The sequence below is a fragment of the Schistocerca cancellata genome, chromosome 6 (genome assembly GCF_023864275.1).
Source record: "Schistocerca cancellata isolate TAMUIC-IGC-003103 chromosome 6, iqSchCanc2.1, whole genome shotgun sequence".
NCBI lineage: Eukaryota > Metazoa > Arthropoda > Insecta > Orthoptera > Acrididae > Schistocerca > Schistocerca cancellata.
This window is the reverse complement of record NC_064631.1, coordinates 269,466,086-269,488,555: the sequence shown is the minus strand read 5'-3', so window position 1 is coordinate 269,488,555 and position 22,470 is coordinate 269,466,086. Positions and strand designations below refer to the sequence as shown.

At 38.4% G+C, this 22,470-nt stretch overlaps 1 protein-coding gene across 1 annotated transcript in view; it reads left to right on the top strand.

Moving 5' to 3' along the window:
• The window catches only part of LOC126191219 (cilia- and flagella-associated protein 91-like), a 356,082-nt gene that overhangs the window by 265,343 nt on the left and 68,269 nt on the right, over window positions 1-22,470 (top strand). Inside the window, exon 14 of the mRNA XM_049932021.1 lies at window positions 13,093-13,322. Within this exon, the coding sequence (XP_049787978.1) occupies window positions 13,093-13,322 (230 nt within the window). The remainder of the gene's footprint in view (window positions 1-13,092; window positions 13,323-22,470) is intronic.

Below are 22,470 nucleotides of genomic sequence, written 5' to 3'. Positions count from 1 at the left end.
GGTGTGATGGGTGCTGTAGTTTTTTCCATGTGGGTGACTGTAGTGGCGTGGGAATAGGGGAAGTAAATGAGACTCATCAGTTGTTTTGTAGGATTTGTAGTAGAGATAGGAAGATACTGGAACAGGAGGGGAAAATTGCTGCCCTTCAGGCTGAGTTAGACAAGGCCAGGGGAGATCTTGACAGGTTAAGGAGGGAGAAGGGTAAAGAGAGGTGGGAAGTGGCAACAGGCAACAGGAGGAACAGGCCTAGAACTTTGTCTGACAGCTTTATGGTGAATGTGGAAAATAGATTTGACCTGTTGCTTCAGTTAGAAGCTGGTGAGCCTCAAGCAGTTACAGGTGTAGACAGGGCACAACAAACTTTCAGCAGCAAAGTGAAAAGTAAGAATGTAGGAAAATGAGTAAAGAGAAAGAAAGTGTTGTTGTTAGGTAGTTCCCATGGAAGAGGTGTTGGCCAACTCTTGCAGGATGAACTAGGATCAGAATACCAGGTCACCAATTTTTTTAAACCTAGTGCTGGTCTGGAGCAGGTGACAGAGGATTTAGGATCACTTTGCAAAGATTTCACTAAGGAAGACACCGTGGTTATAGTGGGTGGGGCAGGTAACAGTATTGACAGAGATCCTGGGTACAGTATAGAGTGTGACCTGGCGAAGATTGCATCAGCATCGAAGCATACCAGTGTTGAGTTTGTATCTGTTCTTGGGCGCCATGACCGACCTCATTTGAACTCTTCTGTCAAGAGAGTTAATTTGGAGCTGGAACGGCTGCTCATGTCGGGTGCGGGGTCACACATTGGTGTGGTTCATGTTGATTCTATCAGTAGGTGAGATTATACTAGGCATGGCCTTCACCTCAACAGGAAGGGGAAGGGTAAATTGGCTGGGGAAATAGCAGGAAAGTTAAAGGGGGGAGGCACTGTCATGAGTGGTAAAATACCAGTGGTTATAGGATTCAGAAAAGACCCTTTTTTAGGGTAGGGAGGACAGAAAGAAAGCAAATTTTAAGAGAGGTTAGAACTGAGACAAACCTTCAGTTTGAGAAAGAAATCAAAAAACATAATTCCAGCTTATTACATCAACATAAACAGCCATTGGTTAAGAATTTTCAACTGTCAGCAGATATTTTAACTCCACCCAATTTTAACTCAGTCAATGAGAAATGTCAGCTATCTTTATTGCATCAAAATATTCGAGGACTGAGAAATAAAATTAATGAATTAACTATCTGCATAGATGAATTAGAGTCTTCAAACCCAGCTGACATAATCTGCCTCTCGGAACATCATGTGACCACTGGTATAGAACTTTTAAGTGTTACAGGGTTTAGGTTAGCATCTCACTTTTGTAGATCAGAAATGGAGAAAGGAGGAGTTGCCACATTCATCAGGAACTGTCATAAATTTAAGAACATAGACATTCATAAATTTTGCCTAGAACAGCATATGGAAGCATGTGCAACAGAATTAGATTTTCACAAAAAATCTTTCATAATATTAAGTGTATATCGAGCACCTGCAGGTAACTTTAATCTGTTTGTAAACCACCTTGAAGCTGTACTGGCCCATTTAACAACCAAAAACAAAGAAATAGTGGTTGCTGGTGATTTCAATGTAGATTTCCTTAAAGACTCTCCCAATAAGAACTTATTTGAGTTAGTAACACTATCATTCAACTTAATTCCCACAGTACAGTTCCCCACTAGGATAGCCACTTGCTCACAAACAGCAATTGATAATATCTTTATAGAAAAGTCCAATGAACAAAATTATATTACAAAACCAATAGTCAATGGCCTCTCAGACCATGACATGCAGTTCCTTCTGTTAAATGTTAATACTGAACAGGATATAAAATCTGTTAAATCTGAGCTCAAGAGGGTAATCAGTAAGCCAAAAATTGATTATTTTAGGACACTCCTCAGAGACATTCACTGGACTGATGTTTACAGTGCTCATGGCATGAATGAAAAATATTAAATAAAGCTGGCATACTATGCTTACTTTCATTCCATAATGTCATATGGGATTATTTTTTCGGGTAATTCATCAAGCCAAGCTAAAGTTTTCCGGGCACAAAAACGTGCAGTAAGAATTATATGTGGTGTGAACTCAAGAACATCCTGCAGAAGCCTGTTTAGGGAACTAGAGATACTAACTACAGCTTCCCAATATATTTATTCCTTAATGAAATTTGTCATTAAAAATATATCACTTTTTCATACCAACAGCTCAATTCATGGAATCAATACTAGAAATAAGAATAATCTTCACAAGGATTTAAAGTCACTTAGTCTTGTACAAAAAGGTGTGCATTATTCAGGAACACACATTTTCAATAACTTGCCAGCAGCCATAAAAAGCTTAACAACTAATGAAATTCAGTTTAAGAGAAGCCTAAAGGATTTATTGGTGGCCAACTCCTTCTAGAATTTCTTAGTAAAACCAACTGATTTGTATATAAGTACAACATAACTTCTGCACAATTTCAGTGCAGTAATGTGTTCACTGAAAATTTGTGTGTCTGTGCCTGTGTGTGTGTGTGTGTGGTTGTGTGTAAGTATAATCTAACTTCTGCACCAATTCAGTGCAGTAATGTGTTCATTGTAAATAAGTATTTCAGTAGTTGTATTACATGTTTATTACCTTATAAATAAATAAAAAACTTTTTTATTTTAAATTCAGTGCATTAGTATTTGTAAAATGACTCTTAGTGTTCATTAAAAAATGACGATCATTCCACTTGGGACCTGTGGAATGGTACATTAGCTTATTTGTTTTAGTTGTAAATATTTGTCATGTATTGTTGTTTTTCTGACATGTTCCACATCCTGGAGGACCTCCTCACTACGGATCAATTGGAATGAAAGTAAATCTAATCTAATCTAATCTAATATCTTTCACCAGATAAAAAAGAGAATCATTGGCTTATGATAAGTCACATGATAAAATTTTCTACTACACAGATATTGATGGAGTTTTGTGAAAGTGTAAATTATGGCTAAAGCTTCCTTTTCCAGCTGCTGTAGTTGACTTGAGCTTTGTTCAGCATCCTAGATGTGAATGGTATGGGTCGTCCCATGTTGCCCCTGTTTTGTGTGTTGATGCACTAGCTGCAAGCACTACTGGTTTCTCAGATTGAAATGCATCGAGCACAGGTGACTAAGCAATAAGGTTGAAAGGTTTCTGAAAAGATTGTTCACATACTCCAGGCCATTTAAAAGGGAGATTTTTGTGCTGGAGGCGATATAAAGGAGCAGCTATTTGCACTGCATTCGGAATGAATTAATGTAGTATGCCAGTTTGCCAAAAACAGCTTGTAGTTCTCATATACTTGTAGATATTTGATTTCAATACTGAAAAATGAACATTTCTGCAAATTACACTTGAGCCCTGTGTCAGTTAAAACTTGAGAAAGAGACTATAGATATTTTAGATGCTGTTCTGGTGTTTGTCTGGATACAATGATGCCATCAAAACAATTTGAACAGGACAGAACTTTCAATGTCACTTGTTCAAGAAACCATTGAAACAGTGCAAGAGTATAGGCATTTCCAAAGGGAAGGAGCACATTTTGATACAAGCCCACATGCATGACAACCATTATCATTTTTTTCCATCATCGTGGGGAAGCTGAAGATGAGCATAAACTAAATCAATTTGTGAAAAAAAAAATCCACCTGCTGCTACTCAGTCCATAAGCTCGTCAGTGTGTGGAAGGGGGAAGGAATCAATCACTATTTGAGCATTAACTGTAGCTTTAAAGTCAGCACAAAGTCTGATCTTCCCATTCACTTGTATTGTAACCACAAAGGCAGATGCCCATTGACTTCCAAAATGGGTTTAAAAACTCTGATTTGTCCTAATCTGTGAAGCTCAGAAGCAACGTCACTATGAATGGTGTTGGGTATCTGATGAGCATGATAAAACTTCTGGTTTGCAGTGTACTGCAGTGTAATATGCTCATGAAAATTCTTCACATGTCCCAGTGTGCCATCGAACAAATGTCCATGTATTACATGAGACGGAAAGTCTTTCCTTCTCATCTCGTGCGGCAAGTCTCCCCTGACCCACAGTTGTGGGTGACTTTCCCAAAATCTACCCCTTTTCCTAGACCTCTCCAGTCCTTTTCCTTCATCTGACTTCCTTCCCCTTCAACCCTTCTGCCTGAAAAAGGAGCCACTGGCTCCGATAGCTTGCCTAATTACAACCCTCTTTTATGTGTATGTTCTGCCACCACTTGGTGAGTAGACTTGTTGATGAAGCATTTAGCTTTACATATATTGGAAGAAAATTGGTTAGAATGAGGCAGATTTTGCACTGAGCATTTTGCTGTGCAATTCTGTTGCTTCCATCCATAGTTCCTGTGTCGATTGCGAGGAGGAGTGGGTACACATTCAGAATGAGGGATCATATTTACTTCAGTTTTCTCAATGCAAGAATTGTGTGGAACAGAGTTTACTTTTCATTTCCTTTGTATGCACATATGCTATGCGTGTCCTGATTTATGACAGTGTCAGCATACCATGTGCCAGAGAAAGCAATTTTTGTGCTCATGCATTACATGGCAATGCTCACAAGACTTCAGAAGCTTGGAACGAGCTGAGGATGCGGCTATGCACGTGTGAATGTATTTATTCTCTTGCTTGTGCTGCTGGTTGTCATGTTACCTGTGAAACTTGGGTTGCTTCAACCTATCCACAATCAAAGTTGCAACAGCAGGGACATTTAAGACCAGTTCAGTGAAATTTTGAACTTCCTGAGCTTCGGTTGCTTTAAGCACATCATTGAGACCAGGGTTGTGGTGCTGTAGACTCTCACCTTGTATTCTATAATCAGCAATGTTTTGAGTTATGGCATTGTGAAGCATTTCATCCTGATCTGAGGCTCCACAACAGTAGTTAAATTTACAGTCCTAGTCATGCTGTTGATTTTAGCAATTCATTCCTTATAATACTAATTAATATGACAATACGTTACATGAATCTGAACTTTGAAATAGTCATCTAATGCTTGAAAAATGTGTTCATAATTTATGGTTTGGGGTTCTAACTGAGGGAACAAATTGTGACCAAATAGAAACTATGCATTCCTACCCATGAAAAAAAGAAAGAGCATCGTGATTTACCTGATTTGTTATACACAGCAAAGTGTTGTTCTAGCTGCATATTTCACATTCATAGAGCAGAATGGCAGAGGACGTGGTACCTGGTCATTGAGATTCTGTGCTTCAGTTACTGTCTGCCAATAGTGATGATCAAGCAGGTAATCTGAAACTGAAAAAGTGCAGTGAGGAATTGCTCTCCAGAAGCTGCCATTGTAAATACAGATTAAAGACACTTGAAATAGAGAAACGTTTCACGTAAGAGTTGTGAAAATTATACTGAATTTCTGATCACTACCACAAAAGCACCTAACTCATTGACAGTTAGTGGGAAAAAATATAAGACTCATCACCTGTTGATCTCTGTTGTATCGGTAGTTGAGGTGACCAATAAATACTGTCAGACATCTACAAAAAGATAACACATTAATAAGTTTATTTACACTATATGCACTTAATAATTGAGTTATACATAGCATTGAATGCTGTAGGTTCTTCTGTGGTGCTGAGTTATATACAAATGATAGTAATGTTCTAGATAGAACCAAATAATCTTGAATGCTGATGCACATATAGAAGTCTCCAAATATCAGTAATGTTCAGTAGCGGAGACAGTGCAAGATTTTTCACTTTTTATTTCAAAGAATTTCAAAAAAGGAAACCATTGATTAATAGGAAAGTCCCATAGTAGCTTGGTAGTTGTGAATTTTGGTAAAGTAGCTAAGCAAGATCATTTCGAGGGTGAGAACTATCTTTATTATGTATAAAGGTCTATTACAGAGCATGTTTGTTGTGGTTGATCTGTTTCTTTGCCCGAGGTATTCCTTACAGGCTTCTGTGGAGATAACTTTAGATATCAGTGACTCTAGCACAATACGTACAGTAATGTCAGTATATGTATTGAATCTTTTTGTAATAGCATTTTGTTTGATTGGTTGAATGTCGTGTGAACTGGATGTCAATCTAACATAAAAACAGATGCTAATCACTTGTCAGATGTATAGTCAAAGTGTAATAAAGTCAGATTGTAACTACAGGTTCTCAGAATACTGATTTAATAGATGTTGGTACTGCCTCCTGATTTAATAAGATTTTCATCTTCTAAAGTCTAGATCAGGGCCAGTGGCAGTTACATCAGTGCTTATCTACTCCTATGTTGGCAATGTATCAGTTTCACGTAGCCAGTGGAATGATTCTTTGATGTAAATAGTGAGAGGTGAGAACAGAGGCAATGTGTTTCTAGCGCTGAAATTGAAACCATTGTCTTGTTTGCTGCTTTTTGCTGCATTAGTGAATTTTGAGAAAAAATATTTTGTGATTATGGCAGCAAGTGCCATAAAGTTGACTGATTCAAGTGATTTAGGTCTGCACGGTGACATCATCCATTGCTGCATGTCTCATGTATTAACTGCAGAAACACGAAAATTTATCAAATGTGGGTATGAAATGACTCTTAAGAGTAAAAGATTTGTGTGGATAGAATCATGTGCAAGTGCAGCAAAAGCTGCCACTTTGAATAAGTGGATCAATGTTTTTTTTTTTTTTTCAATTTTTATCAATAATAGAGTCATACGTTTGATATATTAATAAACACTGATCGACCTTCCTTCTCCCATGATTTAACTAAACAACATTGATGTGCCTACCTTTTCCCATATTTAATAAAAAAAAAAACATTAATCCATTTATTCATTGTGCTCGCACAGATCGATTGCATAGCAATACAGGGCTGAGAAATATTTCACTGCTTTTTGAAATATATTCATGAGTTGCAACATTGTCGTTGGTTTGCTAATACTAGCACAATTTAAATAGCTGCCACTCAAATAAGGAGTAATTAAATTTGTAATCCTCATTTATAGCAATGTTTTACCCTTCATCCCAAATGTATTACTTCAAAAGATTTTGTCTGCATGTTGCTATCTCATTGGCTGCACATCATAAAGAGCTGACACACCTTCTTTTGTTCACATAATATCTCACAGCAAACATTAACAACATTCCTGCATGACACAGATAAGTACGCCAATGATTCTGTTCTAGATTTTTACCAATTTCATCTACGTAGTTGGGAGTTCAACTACTAACACTTGGCAATGCGTAATTTATTAGTAATACGCTTACTGACTGAAGTCTCACATGTCATCACGCTATGTTTGACGTATTGTCCTCACTGTAGTCTTTCACACTAATGCTGATAAGTCTACAGATGTGTAATACCTGGGAGAGCTCAGAATTTCGGCTGCTGGTAAAAGTCTAGAATGCGGACAGTGGTGTACTTTTGTGTTTCATGCAAGAATGTTGTTGGCGCTTGCCATGATGTATGATAGGTACAAAAGAAGGTGTGTTAGCTTTTGTGTTACACAGCCAATGAGAGAGCAGCAGGCAGCCGATGTGTTTCAAAATAATACATTCAGAATAAAGTGTGCAACATTGCTGTAAACAAGGATTATAATGCTCCTTGTCTGAGTGGCAGCTATTTCATCTGTGCTAGCATCTGCAAACCAAGGACAGAATTGCAATCCACGATATATTTGAGAAAGCTGTAAACTATTTCTCTTCTGTATACTGGTATGCAGTGACCACACTGAATAAGTGGATCAGTGTTTTTTAATTAAATCATGGGAGGAGGTAGGTGCATCATTGTTTTTTAATTAAATTATGGAAGAAGGAAGGCTGATCCATGTTTATTAATATATTAAATGTATAATTCTATTATTAATCTGTTATTAATAAACATTGATGCACCTACCTTCTCCTATGATTGAATTTAAAAAAATGTTGATCCACTTATTCAAAGTGGCAGCTTTTGCTGCACTTGCAGATGATTATATCCACACAAACCGTTGACTCTTTAAGAGTCATTTCACTATCACATTACATACATTTTCATGTCTCTGTAATTAATACTTGATACACACAGCAACAGATGATGTCGCCATGAAGAACTAAATCACTTAAATCCTTTATAGCACATACTTGCTGTCATAATCAAAAAATATTTTTCAAAATCCGCTAATACACTGAAAATAGCAAACAAGGCAATGTTTTCAATTTCAGTGCTACAAATACACTGCCTCTGTTCTCACTTCTCATTGGTTACGTCAAAGCATCATTCCGTTGGCTACATGAAACTGACACATTGCTTTCCAAACTATGATCGGTAGATAAGCACTGCCATAACTGCAGCTTAAAAGGGTGCATTCAAATAAAATCATTTAGAACCTTACTTAATAAGTCACAGTTCATCCCACTGACCACATCTCATTGAACACATAATCTGCTGGTTGTTTCACAGTAATTCTTAAAAACTGTTAGAACCTCCTAGCTTTTCTCAGGAAAACCGAAGCTGCTCAAATGAATACACTTCTCATCCCTAGATGTCCCCATTTTCACTTTTCTCAGCAGCTAATCATGTTTTCCTGCCATGTCAACTACAGTTACTGAACTTTCACTGTATTACTTCCTTCCAGATCTAACTGTTCACCAAACTCAAGTATTGATCTGGTCAAACATATTGTTAAACAGCTTTGACATCAAGACCAGTGGAATCTTTCTTTTTTGTCTCCAGTACAATGTGTAAGAAACTTGCTAGAAAATCTTCACATTATGTGTGCCCTCTCAGCACTTACTCCACAAACATGTGTAAGTTTCCTACTGTTAGCTTGTACAGTCCTGTCTGCCTTTATAACTCACTGATCACTGTGCCTGAATGTCACATAGAAGACTTGAGTTGATTTCCTGGCTCTGCCAGGCATTTTTCCATGGAGGGAGGACTAGAATGTAGTCATGCAGCCACACAATGCCAATTTCAAACCTTCCTGAATGAGAAGTAGAGGCTTAAATACATGGAAAGACAACAATGGCTAGAGGGTTTTGCACTGACCCCATGCCACTCCACACAGCTTTTAATGACACCATGTGGCGGAGAAAGACACGTTGACTGGTTGGCATCATGCAGTCCTGTGGTCGTGATCATGGAGATAGTTGTTAGCTTTTAACATATACAGTCCAGTCTTTCTTAGTGGGTGAATCAGAAATGGTCCAACAGTAAGCAAATAAATACACCTTCAACGAGACCTGGATAAACTGAAAGAACCAGAGGTTGTACAGGGTTTCAGGGAGAGCATAAGGGAACTATTGACAGGAATGGGGGGAAAGAAATACAGTAGAAGAAGAATTGGTAGCTTTGAGGGATGAAATAGTGGAGGCAGCAGAGGATCAAATAGGTAAAAAGATGAGGGCTAGTAGAAACCCTTGGGTAACAGAAGAAATATTGAATTTAGTTGATGAAAGGAGAAAATATAAAAATGCAGTAAATGAAGTAGGCAAAAAGGAATATAAACATCTCAAAAATGAGATCAACAGGAAGTGCAAAATGGCTAAGCAGGGATGGCTAGAGGACAAATGTAAGGATGTAGAGGCTTATCTCACTAGGGGTAAGATAGATACTGCCTACAGGAAAATTAAAGAGACCTTTGGAGAAAGGAGAACCACTTGCGTGAATATCAAGAGCTTTGATGGAAACCCAGTTCTAAGCAAAGAAGGGAAAGCATAAAGGTGGAAGGAGTATATAGAGGGTCTATACAAGGGCGATGTACTTGAAGACAATATTATGGAAATGGAAGAGGATGTAGATGTAGATGAAGATGAAATGGGAGATATGATACTGCGTGAAGAGTTTGACAGAGCACTGAAAGACCTGAGTCAAAACAAGGCCCCCAGAGTAGACAAAATTCCATTAGAACTACTGACAGCCTTGGTAGAGCAAGTCCTGATAAAACTCTACCATCTGGTGAGCAAGATGTATGAGACAGGCGAAATACCCTCAGACTTCAAGAAAAATATAATAATTCCAATCCCAAAGAAAGCAGGTGTTGACAGATGTGAAAATTACCGAACTATCAGTTGAATAAGTCACAGCTGCAAAATACTGACGCGAATTCTTTACAGGCAAATGGAAAAACTGATAGAAGCCAACCTCGGGGAAGATCAGTTTGGATTCCGTAGAAATGTTGGAACACGTGAGGCAATACTGACCCTACGACTTATCTTAGAAGAAAGATTAAGGAAAGGCAAAACTACGTTTCTAGCATTTGTAGACTTAGAGAAAGCTTTTGACAATGTTGATTGGAATACTCTCTTTCAAATTCTGAAGGTGGCAGGGGTAAAATACAGGGAGCGAAAGGCTATTTACAATTTGTACAGAAACCAGATGGCAGTTATAATAGTCAAGGGGCATGAAAGGGAAGCAGTGATTGGGAATCGAGTGAGACAGGGTTGTAGCCTCTCCCCGATGTTATTCAATCTGTATATTGAGCAAGCAGTAAAGGAAACAAAAGAAAAGTTCGGAGTAGGTATTAAAATCCATGGAGAAGAAATAAAAACTTTGGGGTTCGCCGATGACATTGTAATTCTGTCAGAGACAGCAAAGGACTTGGAAGAGCTGTTGAATGGAATGGACAGTGTCTTGAAAGGAGGGTATAAGATGAACATCAACAAAAGTAAAACAAGTATAATGGAATGTAGTCGAATTAAGTTGGGTGATGCTGAGGGAATTAGATTAGGAAATGAGATACTTAAAAGTAGTAAAGGAGTTTTGCTATTTGGGGAGCAAAATAACTGATGATGGTCGAAGTAGAGAGGATATAAAATGTAGACTGGCAATGGCAAGGAAAGCGTTTCTGACGAAGAAAAATTTGTTAACATCGAGTATAGATTTAAATGTCAGGAAGTTGTTTCTGAAAGTATTTGTATGGAGTGTAGCCATGTATGGAAGTGAAACATGGATGATAAATAGTTTAGACAAGAAGAGAATAGAAGCTTTTGAAATGTGGTGCTACAGAAGAATGCTGAAGATTAGATGAGGTATTGAATAGAATTGGGGAGAAGAGGAGCTTATGGAACAACTTGACTAGAAGAAGGGATCAGTTGGTAGGACATGTTCTGAGACATCGAGGGATCACCAATTTAGTATTGGAGGGCAACGTGGAGGGTAAAAATTGAAGTGTAAGACCAAGAGATGAATACACTAAGCAGATTCAGAACGATGTAGACTGCAGTAGGTACTGGGAGATGAAGAAGCTTGCACAGGATAGAGTAGCGTGGAGAGCTGCATCAAACCAGTCTCAGGACTGAAGACCACAACAACAACAACATGACTTTATCAGAGCAAGTACAACAGTCCTATTGATATAATGCAAAGACTAGTATTGAAAGAACTGTTCAACAAATTATACTGACCGGTGCTCCAGCACCCGGAGATGGTGTGTGTGTGTGTGTGTGTGTGTGTGTGTGTGTGTGTGTGTGTGTGTGTGTGTGTGTGTATGTGTGTGTGTGTGTGTGAATTTGTGCGTGTTTTCTTCTTAAAAAAAGACATTTTTGTCTGAAATTATAAATGTTAGCAATCTTTTTTTTATTTGGTCTCTCTGCAACTTAGTGTCTCCTCTTTCTGATGAGTAGCAATCTATCCTTTTCATATTGTTGTTATTCCATTCTGGATTTTCTATTGTTTAGTTATAAAAGAATGTCATTTATCAACTCCTCAAATCTGCTACTAGTCACAACTGAAGGTGGCTTATTTAAAACACAACCAATTTTGGGCTGATGCCTACCTTCAGGTAATTACATTCAGTTTCATGATTGTGCATTAAACACTGAAGTTCACTGTTTAACAATAAAGACAAATTGTGTGATTGTGTTAAAAAGTGAACTCAAACATTGAGTGTGTCAACATGTAACCGAATGTAATCACCTGAAGAGGGTAGAAGCTCAAAACTTGTCATGTTTTAATTAAACCACCTTTAGTTGCCATTGGTAGCAGATTTTATTCAGTATAATCCTTTGCCTAGTTTCTTCTATGGTTGATGAATATGAGACTAGATTGGGGAGCCACTTTCCTTCGTATGCAAATTTTGCTACTTGAACCATACATATAACTAGTAATACCAAGTACTGTGCTAGAAGTTAACAGTTGTGTTTTTATCACTGTAAGCAATTTTGCTATCCATTACCTTGAAAAGAACTCTTTGGGTTTTATTTATGAAGATTTTGTAGACATTTCAATTGTTGCTCTTTATGAAGTCTTTATCAGTCTGTGCTAGTTGACTTCTTATCCATTTGATTTTTTATAATTGGATTCATATATTTCAATATCATGTATTTAACTGAATAATTAATACAATGTAAACAAGTGACTCAATTAATTAGCTGTCGAAAATTGCAGGGGTTAGTCATAGTATTGATCTTTTTGTGGGTATTGTGGTCTTATATGACTTTATCTTGAGAAATTCTTTGTATAAATTGCCATTTTACCTCACAGTTCTGGCCCCCAATAACTGGTTGGTTGTGCTGGATATTAGGAGAAAGGAGCTAAGTACATTCTGCATCTACTAAGAATGTTCCTACTAAACAGTGTAGTGTTAAAATCAATCTATAAATTTACAACTGAAGACTGCTTTTACTTCATTTGACTTTATATAAATATCTTTGTTTTTATATTTATGCCATTGTTTGATTGTGTTCCTGTGATTCTAGTTTTCTTTTCTAGCTAGTCTTGAAGTTGCTGCATATTGTTTATGTACACTACATTTGATGAAGCAATCTTCAGCAATAAAGTTAGGAGAAAAAGAAAACAATGCAGCCAATTAGATGATTGTTTCAGTTTGTAACCTAACCTATCTCTCTCATTTCAGTAATAAACATGTACTGTTTTGTGATATAAAAACAAAAAATGTCATAATAGATACTTCAGACTAAGGTTTTGTTTATTAAGTATATTTAATTTTTAATTATTGTACCTCAGACTCATTCAGAGATGTATTTTTAAACTTCATATTGGAGATTCGCACAACTAAGACTACATAAGGTACAAGTAGACATCCTATTGATTTCTGATAGTGTTTGTTGTTGCAATATACTTTATCTGTGACTTCAATTTGCCATATATTTCCTATTGTACTTGAAAATGACTCAATATTTTAACTTTTAGAAATGACATTCTTGAGCAAGAGGAGCTTGTAAGCTCCCTCATCCATACTTTTGTAATACCAGAAGCAGAAAAAATACAAGCTCGGAAGCAAATTAGACTACAGCAAGAGAAATATCTGAGAGTTGCTCATGCTGCTATTTATGGTTCTGATGATACTGCAGATGCAGAGGAAATGGAGGGAGTAAAATCAGTGTCAGTAACAAAACTGGAAGACAGCACAGAGAACACAAGTAATTTGAAAACAATTATAATATTTAAATTTGAATCATTAGTGTCATTATACATCTAATTGTATTGGTAGACACTATCATTCATGTTACAGTAGTGCTCATTATACATTCAGTTACACTTTGTGCTTGCTCATTGTAATGTACTTATTACAACTGTAGTAAATGTGCTGATAATAGCTTGTAAATCCAGCATGTTGCCTTATTACACACACACAGACACACACACACACACACACACACACACACACACCATATTAACTACAGTGATAGAAATCAAGAAATTCATGGAATGAGTCATGAGTTTCATGGAAAAATAAATTTGAGCAATAATTATTTTCTTAATTTGAGACTGTTTTGTTAAGTTGTTACACTTTCTAGAAGACAGCATCATGTACAGCATTCTCCCACTGCTTCCACATTAGCTTTCCATTGCATTTTGAGTCTCAGTGACATTATCAAATCTGTCTGACATCTAGAGCACTTTCTGAACCATATGAAAATTCGTCATTTTCCTCTTTTCATTTCCACATTACTTTTATAAAATGTATCTTATCTGCTCTTACAATATGATCTTATGATATAAAAGTTTTGGTATCATTAATTTCATCCTAAATTCAATGTTTGTGCACAAAGTAACTTTCATTCAAAAACTTCTTATTTACGTATATTGACAGTTTATTGGCTTCTTAGAGGTTTCCCTAAAGACACTTTTGTCATAAGAAACTTCTTGCAAAGTTCTAGTGCATTAACAGTAAGGCTTTCATTTATTACATTCAGTGCATTTAACAGTGTTCCTTTTGCTGCCATGTGTTTGCAGCACTATGAAGAAAGAGGGAAATTCTGGGTAAGATTATTGCTTTAAGGAGACACACTTTTCGAATAATCTCATTACATTAATTTTGGAAAGCCCTAGGTCAAATAAAAATAATGAAAGTGGAGAAAAGGCAACCATTTACCATATACCTGAGGTGTTGTGTGGCAACCAGGCACATAAACAAGAAACATTGCTGAGCTTTTGGACAATGTCCTCCTTCAGAGCTAATTAATAGAACCACACACACACATACAAATACACATACACACAGCCACATTTCCCTAATGAGTTAGTTAGCTCTGAAGAAGTAAATTGTCTGAAAGCTCAGCAACATTTTCAGTTTTACTGGTGTACCTTATGTCCATTCAGTGCCTCAACTATAAATTGAGTGGTAAAGTTTACACCTTCCATTATTAGATTGCAACAACAGGCAGAAGAAGAGCAGTGTCATAGAAGAAATGTACTGTGCTCATCCAGTGCAACAATTTTACCAATCGCATATCAGTATCATAGAGAAGTTCTGTATTGCAATGTTAAAAAAAAAAAGAAGCCATATAACTATAAGTATAAAACCTCAGAATATCTAGTGCACGGAGTACAATTTCCATGACATTGTCTTGTTTGCCAAACATTTATGAACGACAACATTTATTATTGCCTAAGCAAGTATCATTCAAGAGTCCCTCAAGATTAACACGAAACTTTTAACTTCAAGAACAATGTGTATATCATTCATGAGAATTATTTTTACACCATGGCATAAGAATCACATGCCCACCAGAGTGCTGATTGAAGGGGTGCAGGGGGGGGGGGGCAACTGTTTGAAAGTGGCATACCAGGTGATGTGGAGCAATATTGTGTGATTAATTTTATATGAAAGAGTACATGAAACTAACTGAAATTTGGATAAAGTTGGGAGCATTAGTAGGAGAAGAAAGAAGGCATATTATGTTCTCACGTTCCATTGACAACAAGGTCCGTGGAGGCAGAACACATGCCCAGTTTGGGAAAGAACAGTGCATGAAATCTTCTGTGCCCTTTTAAGAAAACCATCCTGGCATTTCCAATAAGCTATTTAGAGAAATCGCAGAAAACGTAAATTTAGATGTCAGATAAGTATTTGAAATACCATTTTCATGAATATGAGTCCCTGGTCTTACCAAAGTGCCACCTCATTTGACAGTAGAAGATTACTGTTTATGTAAATAGATGTAGAGCAAAAGGGGATGAAAAATTAACTTCATAGGCACAGTCATACAACTGCTGTCACACCAGTGAATGTGATGTATATTTCATTACTCAAGTTTGGAAGTAGTCAGGTTAGACAACATAATATCTCAATACATGTGAAAATTAGTGTTGATACAGTTATCTTGGAAGCACAAGTTCTCAATCTGATGTTTCAAGTTTTCCTGGAGTATCTGTTCAGTATGTGTTTCTCAAGTCTGGTGTCAAATCGCATTTTGTATATCCCACAAAATTTCATTTAGGAGATTTCCTGACACCTTTGATTGGTTGTTACTGGTGACTGCTGGCAAGTAGCTATTGCTGGTGTCCATGTTTGGCCTCTCTTCTTGTAGATTTCATGTCCAGAAGTCATCTTTGTGCAAGGTCACTGCTACCAAATGGGTGACATTAGCATCTAAAGAGACCACTATGACAGATTGAAGTGTAGATTTCTGTGTGTGCACTTGGACTGCTGTGTCATGTGACTGTGGCAACAATCAGTTGTTGTAAACTTCTTTCACTACACTGCTATGGGGCCACCATCAGAAATTCTCAAGCTGTTCATTGTGAACTGAGGGTGGAATGCACAGGGTTCCAGGCTGGGCTAAGTCAGGAGTGAGAATCACTGTTCTTGAGGGTCTACATGTGCTCACATTGGGAAGAATGGTGGTTCAGATCCCAATGTGGTCATCCAGAATTTGGTTTTCACTGATTTCCCTAAATAGCTCCAGACAAATGCTCAGATGGTTCCTTTGGAAAGGGCATGATCAGTTTCCTTCCCCATCCATTTGTAGTTTGCGCTTGCGCTCTGTCTCTAATGACCATGCTGATTACAGGATGTTTAGAGTTTAACATTAGATGTTAGAGTTTAACATTAAAGTTTCTCTTCATCCTTATTCCATATCTTGCAAACCACTGTGAACTGCATGGCAGAGTATACCTCCCATTGTATCTCTTATTAGGGTATCTTCCTGTTTGATTCACATATAGAGTGTGGGAAAAATGACTGTTTAGATGCCTTTGTGTATGCTGTAATTAGTCAAATCATGTCTTCGTGGACCCTATGGAAGCAGTATGTAGGGGGCTGCAGTATATTTCTTGATTTCTCACTTAATATTGGTTCTTGGAACTTTGTCAGTAGGCTGTAGGAGTATAGGTGACTTCTATCTTCAAGGTTGTCCAAGGTACAAATATGAATTCCCATTCAATGATGCAGTATCAAGAAGAGGAAACTGAGTATATTATTTTGGTCTTTTGTTGCATAACATGTTTCCTCGCACTAAGACAAACAAAGATCAGATATTTGTGTTGATTGCTGGTTTGCGCTGTGTGATGCATCTACCCAATATACTATGTGTATCATAATTAATAGCAAAAAGTGATACAAGTGATGTGTGCGATAAATGAATCAGAAACATTCCAATAAACATGGATCCACAATTGAACCATTTACAAGGTATTTGCAAATGAGTTGTTGTGGGCTGCCATTGATCTTAGTGTGAAATATTGGCCTCAATAGCACAAATGCATACTTTTCAGGTGGACCGATATTTCACCCATAGCGTGCCTTAACAAGGAATCCAATGCTACTTCAGCACATTGCATGTTACAATATGCTGTGCCCTTGTACTTACTAAATGACATGTTCCAAGTGTCTTCCTCACATTTGGATGCAATACCACAATTGTCTCTGTATTGAGTTATGAAATCTTTGAAATACCTCTGATCATCTGATAAATCTTAACAAGACTACTATTTGTTGCTCCAGTTCTTCAACCTTATCATTTTGAGTATTATACAGTTCACTTTTGAGATGACGCCAGAGAGAAAAATCCAGAGGGTTGAGGTTGGGTGATCTTGGAGACCAAGGTACAGGTGCTGGTTGACCTATCCTTTTTGGAGCATATTGGTGTGTTAGATGTCATCATATCAGCAGTAAACTGTACTGATGTCCCATCTTATTGCTACTGCATCCTTCAATCACGAATCATGGATGAAATTTGAGCCCAATAAGATACGATTTAATCAAAAGGTTTACATTTCATATTCATTTGTATTATATAGGACAATATTTTGTACTGAAGTCAGTGGTGGCTTGCAAACACACATCTTGCAAATGGTTTGTTTATGTACCAGATTTGCTGGAATACTTTTCCTTTTACTTTCTATTATAGCCCTATACAGTGAGAGTGCATAATTAAAGAGTGAGTGCCTCCACAACCAGCCTAAAATGATCACCACGCATTGCACAGAAGCACAGCAAGCACTGTGCTGTGTGCTAAACAAACTTAATAAGCCAGCATGCCAGGCCCTCAGCCACTCTCATTTTTATGTGAATAATGTATGCTTCACTGTTAGACTGTCACTTAATGTACTCTTTGGTTAAGTGTGTTTGTACCAATTACCGTTTCATTCAGTGTCTCAGTATACCCCTTCATGTGGAAGCAGAATAAAAGTTGGTTGGAGGGAATTCTGATATTGTGTTTGTGAAATGTTACAACATTTTTGATGATGAGTGCAGTGTTCTAGCAGCATGTTTCATTTCGCATTTCACTATGCCCAAAAAATTCTTCAATCTCTTGTTGAACAGCAGCAAGCTCTCGCCAATCAGCAGAAGGGTCTCTCTGTGGCAATAAACAATTTGGCAGCATTGTTGACATGCCAGGTTTCACCACCAGTGACACAGCTCCCATTGTTTCCTCCAAATGATGATACTACAGAAGATTGGGACACAAATTAAAAATGCCTTTGGCATCATTTCTAAGTTTTTGGTGTGTCTGATGCTAACATGTGAAACTTTCTTTCTGTCATGGATTTCTCCTCATGTTTACCATCCTTTATGTCAGCTAGCCCCTCTTCAGGAACCTGCCAGTCTCTCTTTTGTTGAAATGTGTCAGTTGCTTGCTACCTATCACTACAAATATACCATATTATTGCTGCTCACATTGAGTTTTACCATTTCAAAAGCAGCCATAATAGTTGTACAGAGCTTGGGCAGTGGAACATCATTGCCAGTTTGTTACTGAAGCTCATTACGACTCATACGCTGATTCGATGGTTCATGATGCTATGAAACACTTGGCTCATGATAGAGAAGTTTGCGAACATGCTGTGCAATGTGAAAATCCCTCTCTCATAGAGGGTTTGAATGTTCCTCAGGGAACTAGGGAATCAGATAGGAGCTGGGTGTGAAGTAACCACATTTTCTTCCCCTCCTCAGTCGACATTGGTTACCTAACTGGAGGAAGATGATGTCATGGCTGTGCAGTCACAGTCTCCATTATGCATGGGGAAACCCCGTGATAAACAGCAACAACTGTCAGTGTCACAACAGTGGCCACATGCTCTACTCCCATTGTGCTATTACTGTTCAACATGAGCAGGCCACGTTCTCAAAGCGCTGGGTGACATGCAACCATTGTAAAAGAAAGCGGACATATTACATCTGTGTCAACACTCTACCTCATGCTGCTGACAAGAACGTGGATGTGAACATTGTTTCCCAAGTGATGGTAGCCCCAAACTAACTTTCTTTTGAAGTATGTATTATGGACAAGATAAAAAAGTGCAAGCAGACACAAGTGCAGCAGTGACTTTGTTATATTCTCAAACCTATGTGGATCTTGGATCACTGGCATTATCTCTTGTCTCTCATCAATTAGTGAGTTACAACTAGCAACAAATACCTATAGTGGGACAGTTTTCTACTCCCATAGTGTATAAAGCAATTGTTCGGCCTTTGACCTTTCTAGTGGTGTATCATGCCAACACTAAAATGTTATTTGGGTTAGACAGCTTCAAAATTTTGGGATTCTCTATTCCTAATGAAGTGCATCCGGTACTGGATCAAGTTCCTTGCCAACAATTGGATGCGATCTGTTCAGAACTTTTCTCACTGTTTTTGAAAGGTTTAGAGTGTGCTACCAATTTCAAGGCTCACATCACAATGAAACTGATGGGCACCCATGGTTTTTTTTTTCATACCACCCAACCCCAAAAGCTTTACAGGAGCAAGTCAAATTGGAACCAGATCAATATACATCCTTGATTGTTGTCATGCACATCACCTGTAGTGAATGGTCACTCCATTGGTAATGGTCACAAAACCTAATGGCTACTTTCCACTCTGTGGTGATTTTAAAAAGTCTTTAAATTCACAGTCTGTTATTGATTCTTATCTCTTACTCCATCAGGATAAACTCTTAGCACAGCTTTCTGGGGCTAATATTTTTCCAAAATAGACTTGTCAGAAGCCTATTTGCAACTGCCTCTGGATGATGATTCTAAACAGATCTTCATTGTGAATATCCCCTTTGGATTATATAAATACCAGTGCCTGTTATTCGCCATTGCTAATGCCCCTGCTAGTTCCCAATCATTTTTGGAACATTGCAAGGCTTCCATCCTGGGAGGCATTAACTACCTGGATGATACTGTGGTCTCCAGTTCCTCAACAGATAAATCCCTGTGGAATCAATAGGCCGTGTTCATTGTGCTGCAGGCTGCTGGGTTGAAATGTACCATGGAAAAATCACAGTTTTTTTCAGCCATATGTCATCTATCTCAGTTTTGAAGTCTTGCATGCTAGTGGCAAGCCTCTATGCCAACAAGTCAATGTCATTATGGCTTTGCCTCATCCTACCAGTGTCAAAGAGTTGCAGGCCTTCCCCAGAAAGGTTGCGCACTACCATAAATTTCTTCCTGATGTGGCCATAGTGGCTCAACCCTCTCAGGCTCTCTTATGTAAAAGTGTTCCTTTCCACTGGTCACCCACCTGCAAGCATGTTTTTACCCTGTTGAAGTCAAAATTACACACAGCACCTTGCTTGGTTACCTTGTCAACATCTTGTTTCGGCCACAGATGCCTCCACAGTATAGCCTTGGGGTTATTCTCACACACAGAGATGCAAACAGTTCTGAACACCATATTGTATACACTCCCAAAACCTTGAATCAGGTGCAACAGCACTGCTCACAGATCGAAAAAGGAGCCCTTGCTATTGTAATGCAGTCAAAAAATTTCATATTTTCCTCTATGATTCTAAATTTAATTTAATTACTGGTCATAAACCTCTAATTTCTCTTTTGCATCCTTTGGCTTCTCTACAGGACAAATCAGATCATCACCTACAACACTGTGGGTCTGTTTTTGTTTTGCTATAATTACAAAATTCATTTGTACCCCATAACACAACATGCTTATTTGGATGCTCTTTCTCAACTACCAATTGGCCTCGATCCAGCATTTGATGAATTACTGTGTGTTCATTTAGATGTCAACGTCCATAACACCATAGATGGTTTTCCCATTACCAATTCTCAGATTTTGGCATCTGTCACAGCCAGTCTCGTCTTACATCAGTTTGTTCAATTTGTCTACCACAGCTGGCTGATTAAACCACTGGGCTGGGTGTTGGATCCCTTGCATAATTATTAAGCTATCCACCATTGCCTCTCCATTCTTGATGGTGTGAAATTGTTGGCTACTGAGGAGTTGGTGCCCAGGGTTGTGATCCTGTCCGCATTACATTCACCTTTTCCACCTGGACCATTATCCACTTGGACCATTGGAATGTTTCTCATACAAAATTGCTGAGCCGCCACCAAGTGTTTTGGCTGGATATTGACAATGGGATCACATATGTTGTGTCAGTCTGCCTACAGTGCACCACCCATCAAGCAGCAACATGGCCCTCTCTTTCCCCGTGGCCTGCCCCCCTCCCTCCCCTTCCCCAGTACCCCTGCTGTGTATTCATGCTAATTTTGGGGGTCCATTCCTTAACTCCTTTTGCCTTGTAGTTGTTGACACTTTCTCAGAATTTCCTTATGTGGCTTGTTGCCCATCCACAGTGGCCATGGTCACAGCCCTCACAAATATTGTTCGTTGGTATGATTGTCATAGACACTCATGTGAGAACAACAGCCCCCAGTTTGTGTCTCGGGATTTTGAAGATTTTTGCACTAAAAGTGGCATCTCACATGTAAGGGCCCCTCCCTGCTCACACGTGACCAACAGCATGCCAGAGAATCCAAACCTCGCGCAGCTGCCTCCACCATCCATGCTGGACTCCGTGACACAGTCTGCAACCCCTACAGCTCCTGCATCATCCTCATTCTGGGTGCCACTACCACTGGATGGTGTGGTTAACATCTGCCTGCCTCCATCTCCATAGCCCCTTTTACTGCCGTTGGCACTGCTGGCTTTGTCTTTTCTTCTGACTCCAGCACCAGGTGCCTTCCCAGATGTAGACATGGGCATGGCACCTTCATCACCAGTGTTCCTTTATGGACTCTTGCAGGGGAGTGGGCACCGTGCTTGTCCACGCCTACACTGTTTCAAGCCATATTCTCATATGATGGGACAACGCCTGCTCCAGCAGTTGTCCCCTTGTGATTATGACATGGACATCTCCACGGCAAACATTTTCCCATGGGGGAAGGAATGTTGTAACCCTATAGAGTGAGGATGCATGACTATGCAGCTCTCAGCACAACAGCCATTTTAAAGACGCCAGTGCACATCGACACAGATCGGACAGTAAACACTGTGCTTTGTCCAAAACAGCTTTATCGTGAAGCTTTATATAAGCCAGCACACTGGGACCTTGGCCACTCTCATGTTTATGCGAGTAATGTATGTTCCACTGTTTGATTTTGATAGAATGTAATCCTTCATTAAGTGTGTTTGTACTAATTACTATTTTAGTCAGTATCTCAGAATATCCCTTCATTTGGAAGAGGAATAAAAGTTGACTAGTGGGAATTCAGATATTGTGTTTGTGCAGCATTGCAGTACTTTTGTATAGATTCACTTGTTTAAGTTGTTGTTATGAATTATGATACACACTGTATATATTACACTTTGACCTGAAATCTCATACACATTTTGATTCCTAACATCAGGATCATCTTTGACATTACTTATTAATTTCACCAGTTTTGGAGATGGATGATAGACACTTCTGAAGTTACATCCATGAAGAATTATCAGTGGAGAGAGAGAAGGTTTGTAATACTGGATACATCAAATTCATCATAATTTTCCATGCATCAGACTTGCTTCTCTGTGTGGGGGTAAACCCTACTGGACATTCTGCAGAGCTTGAT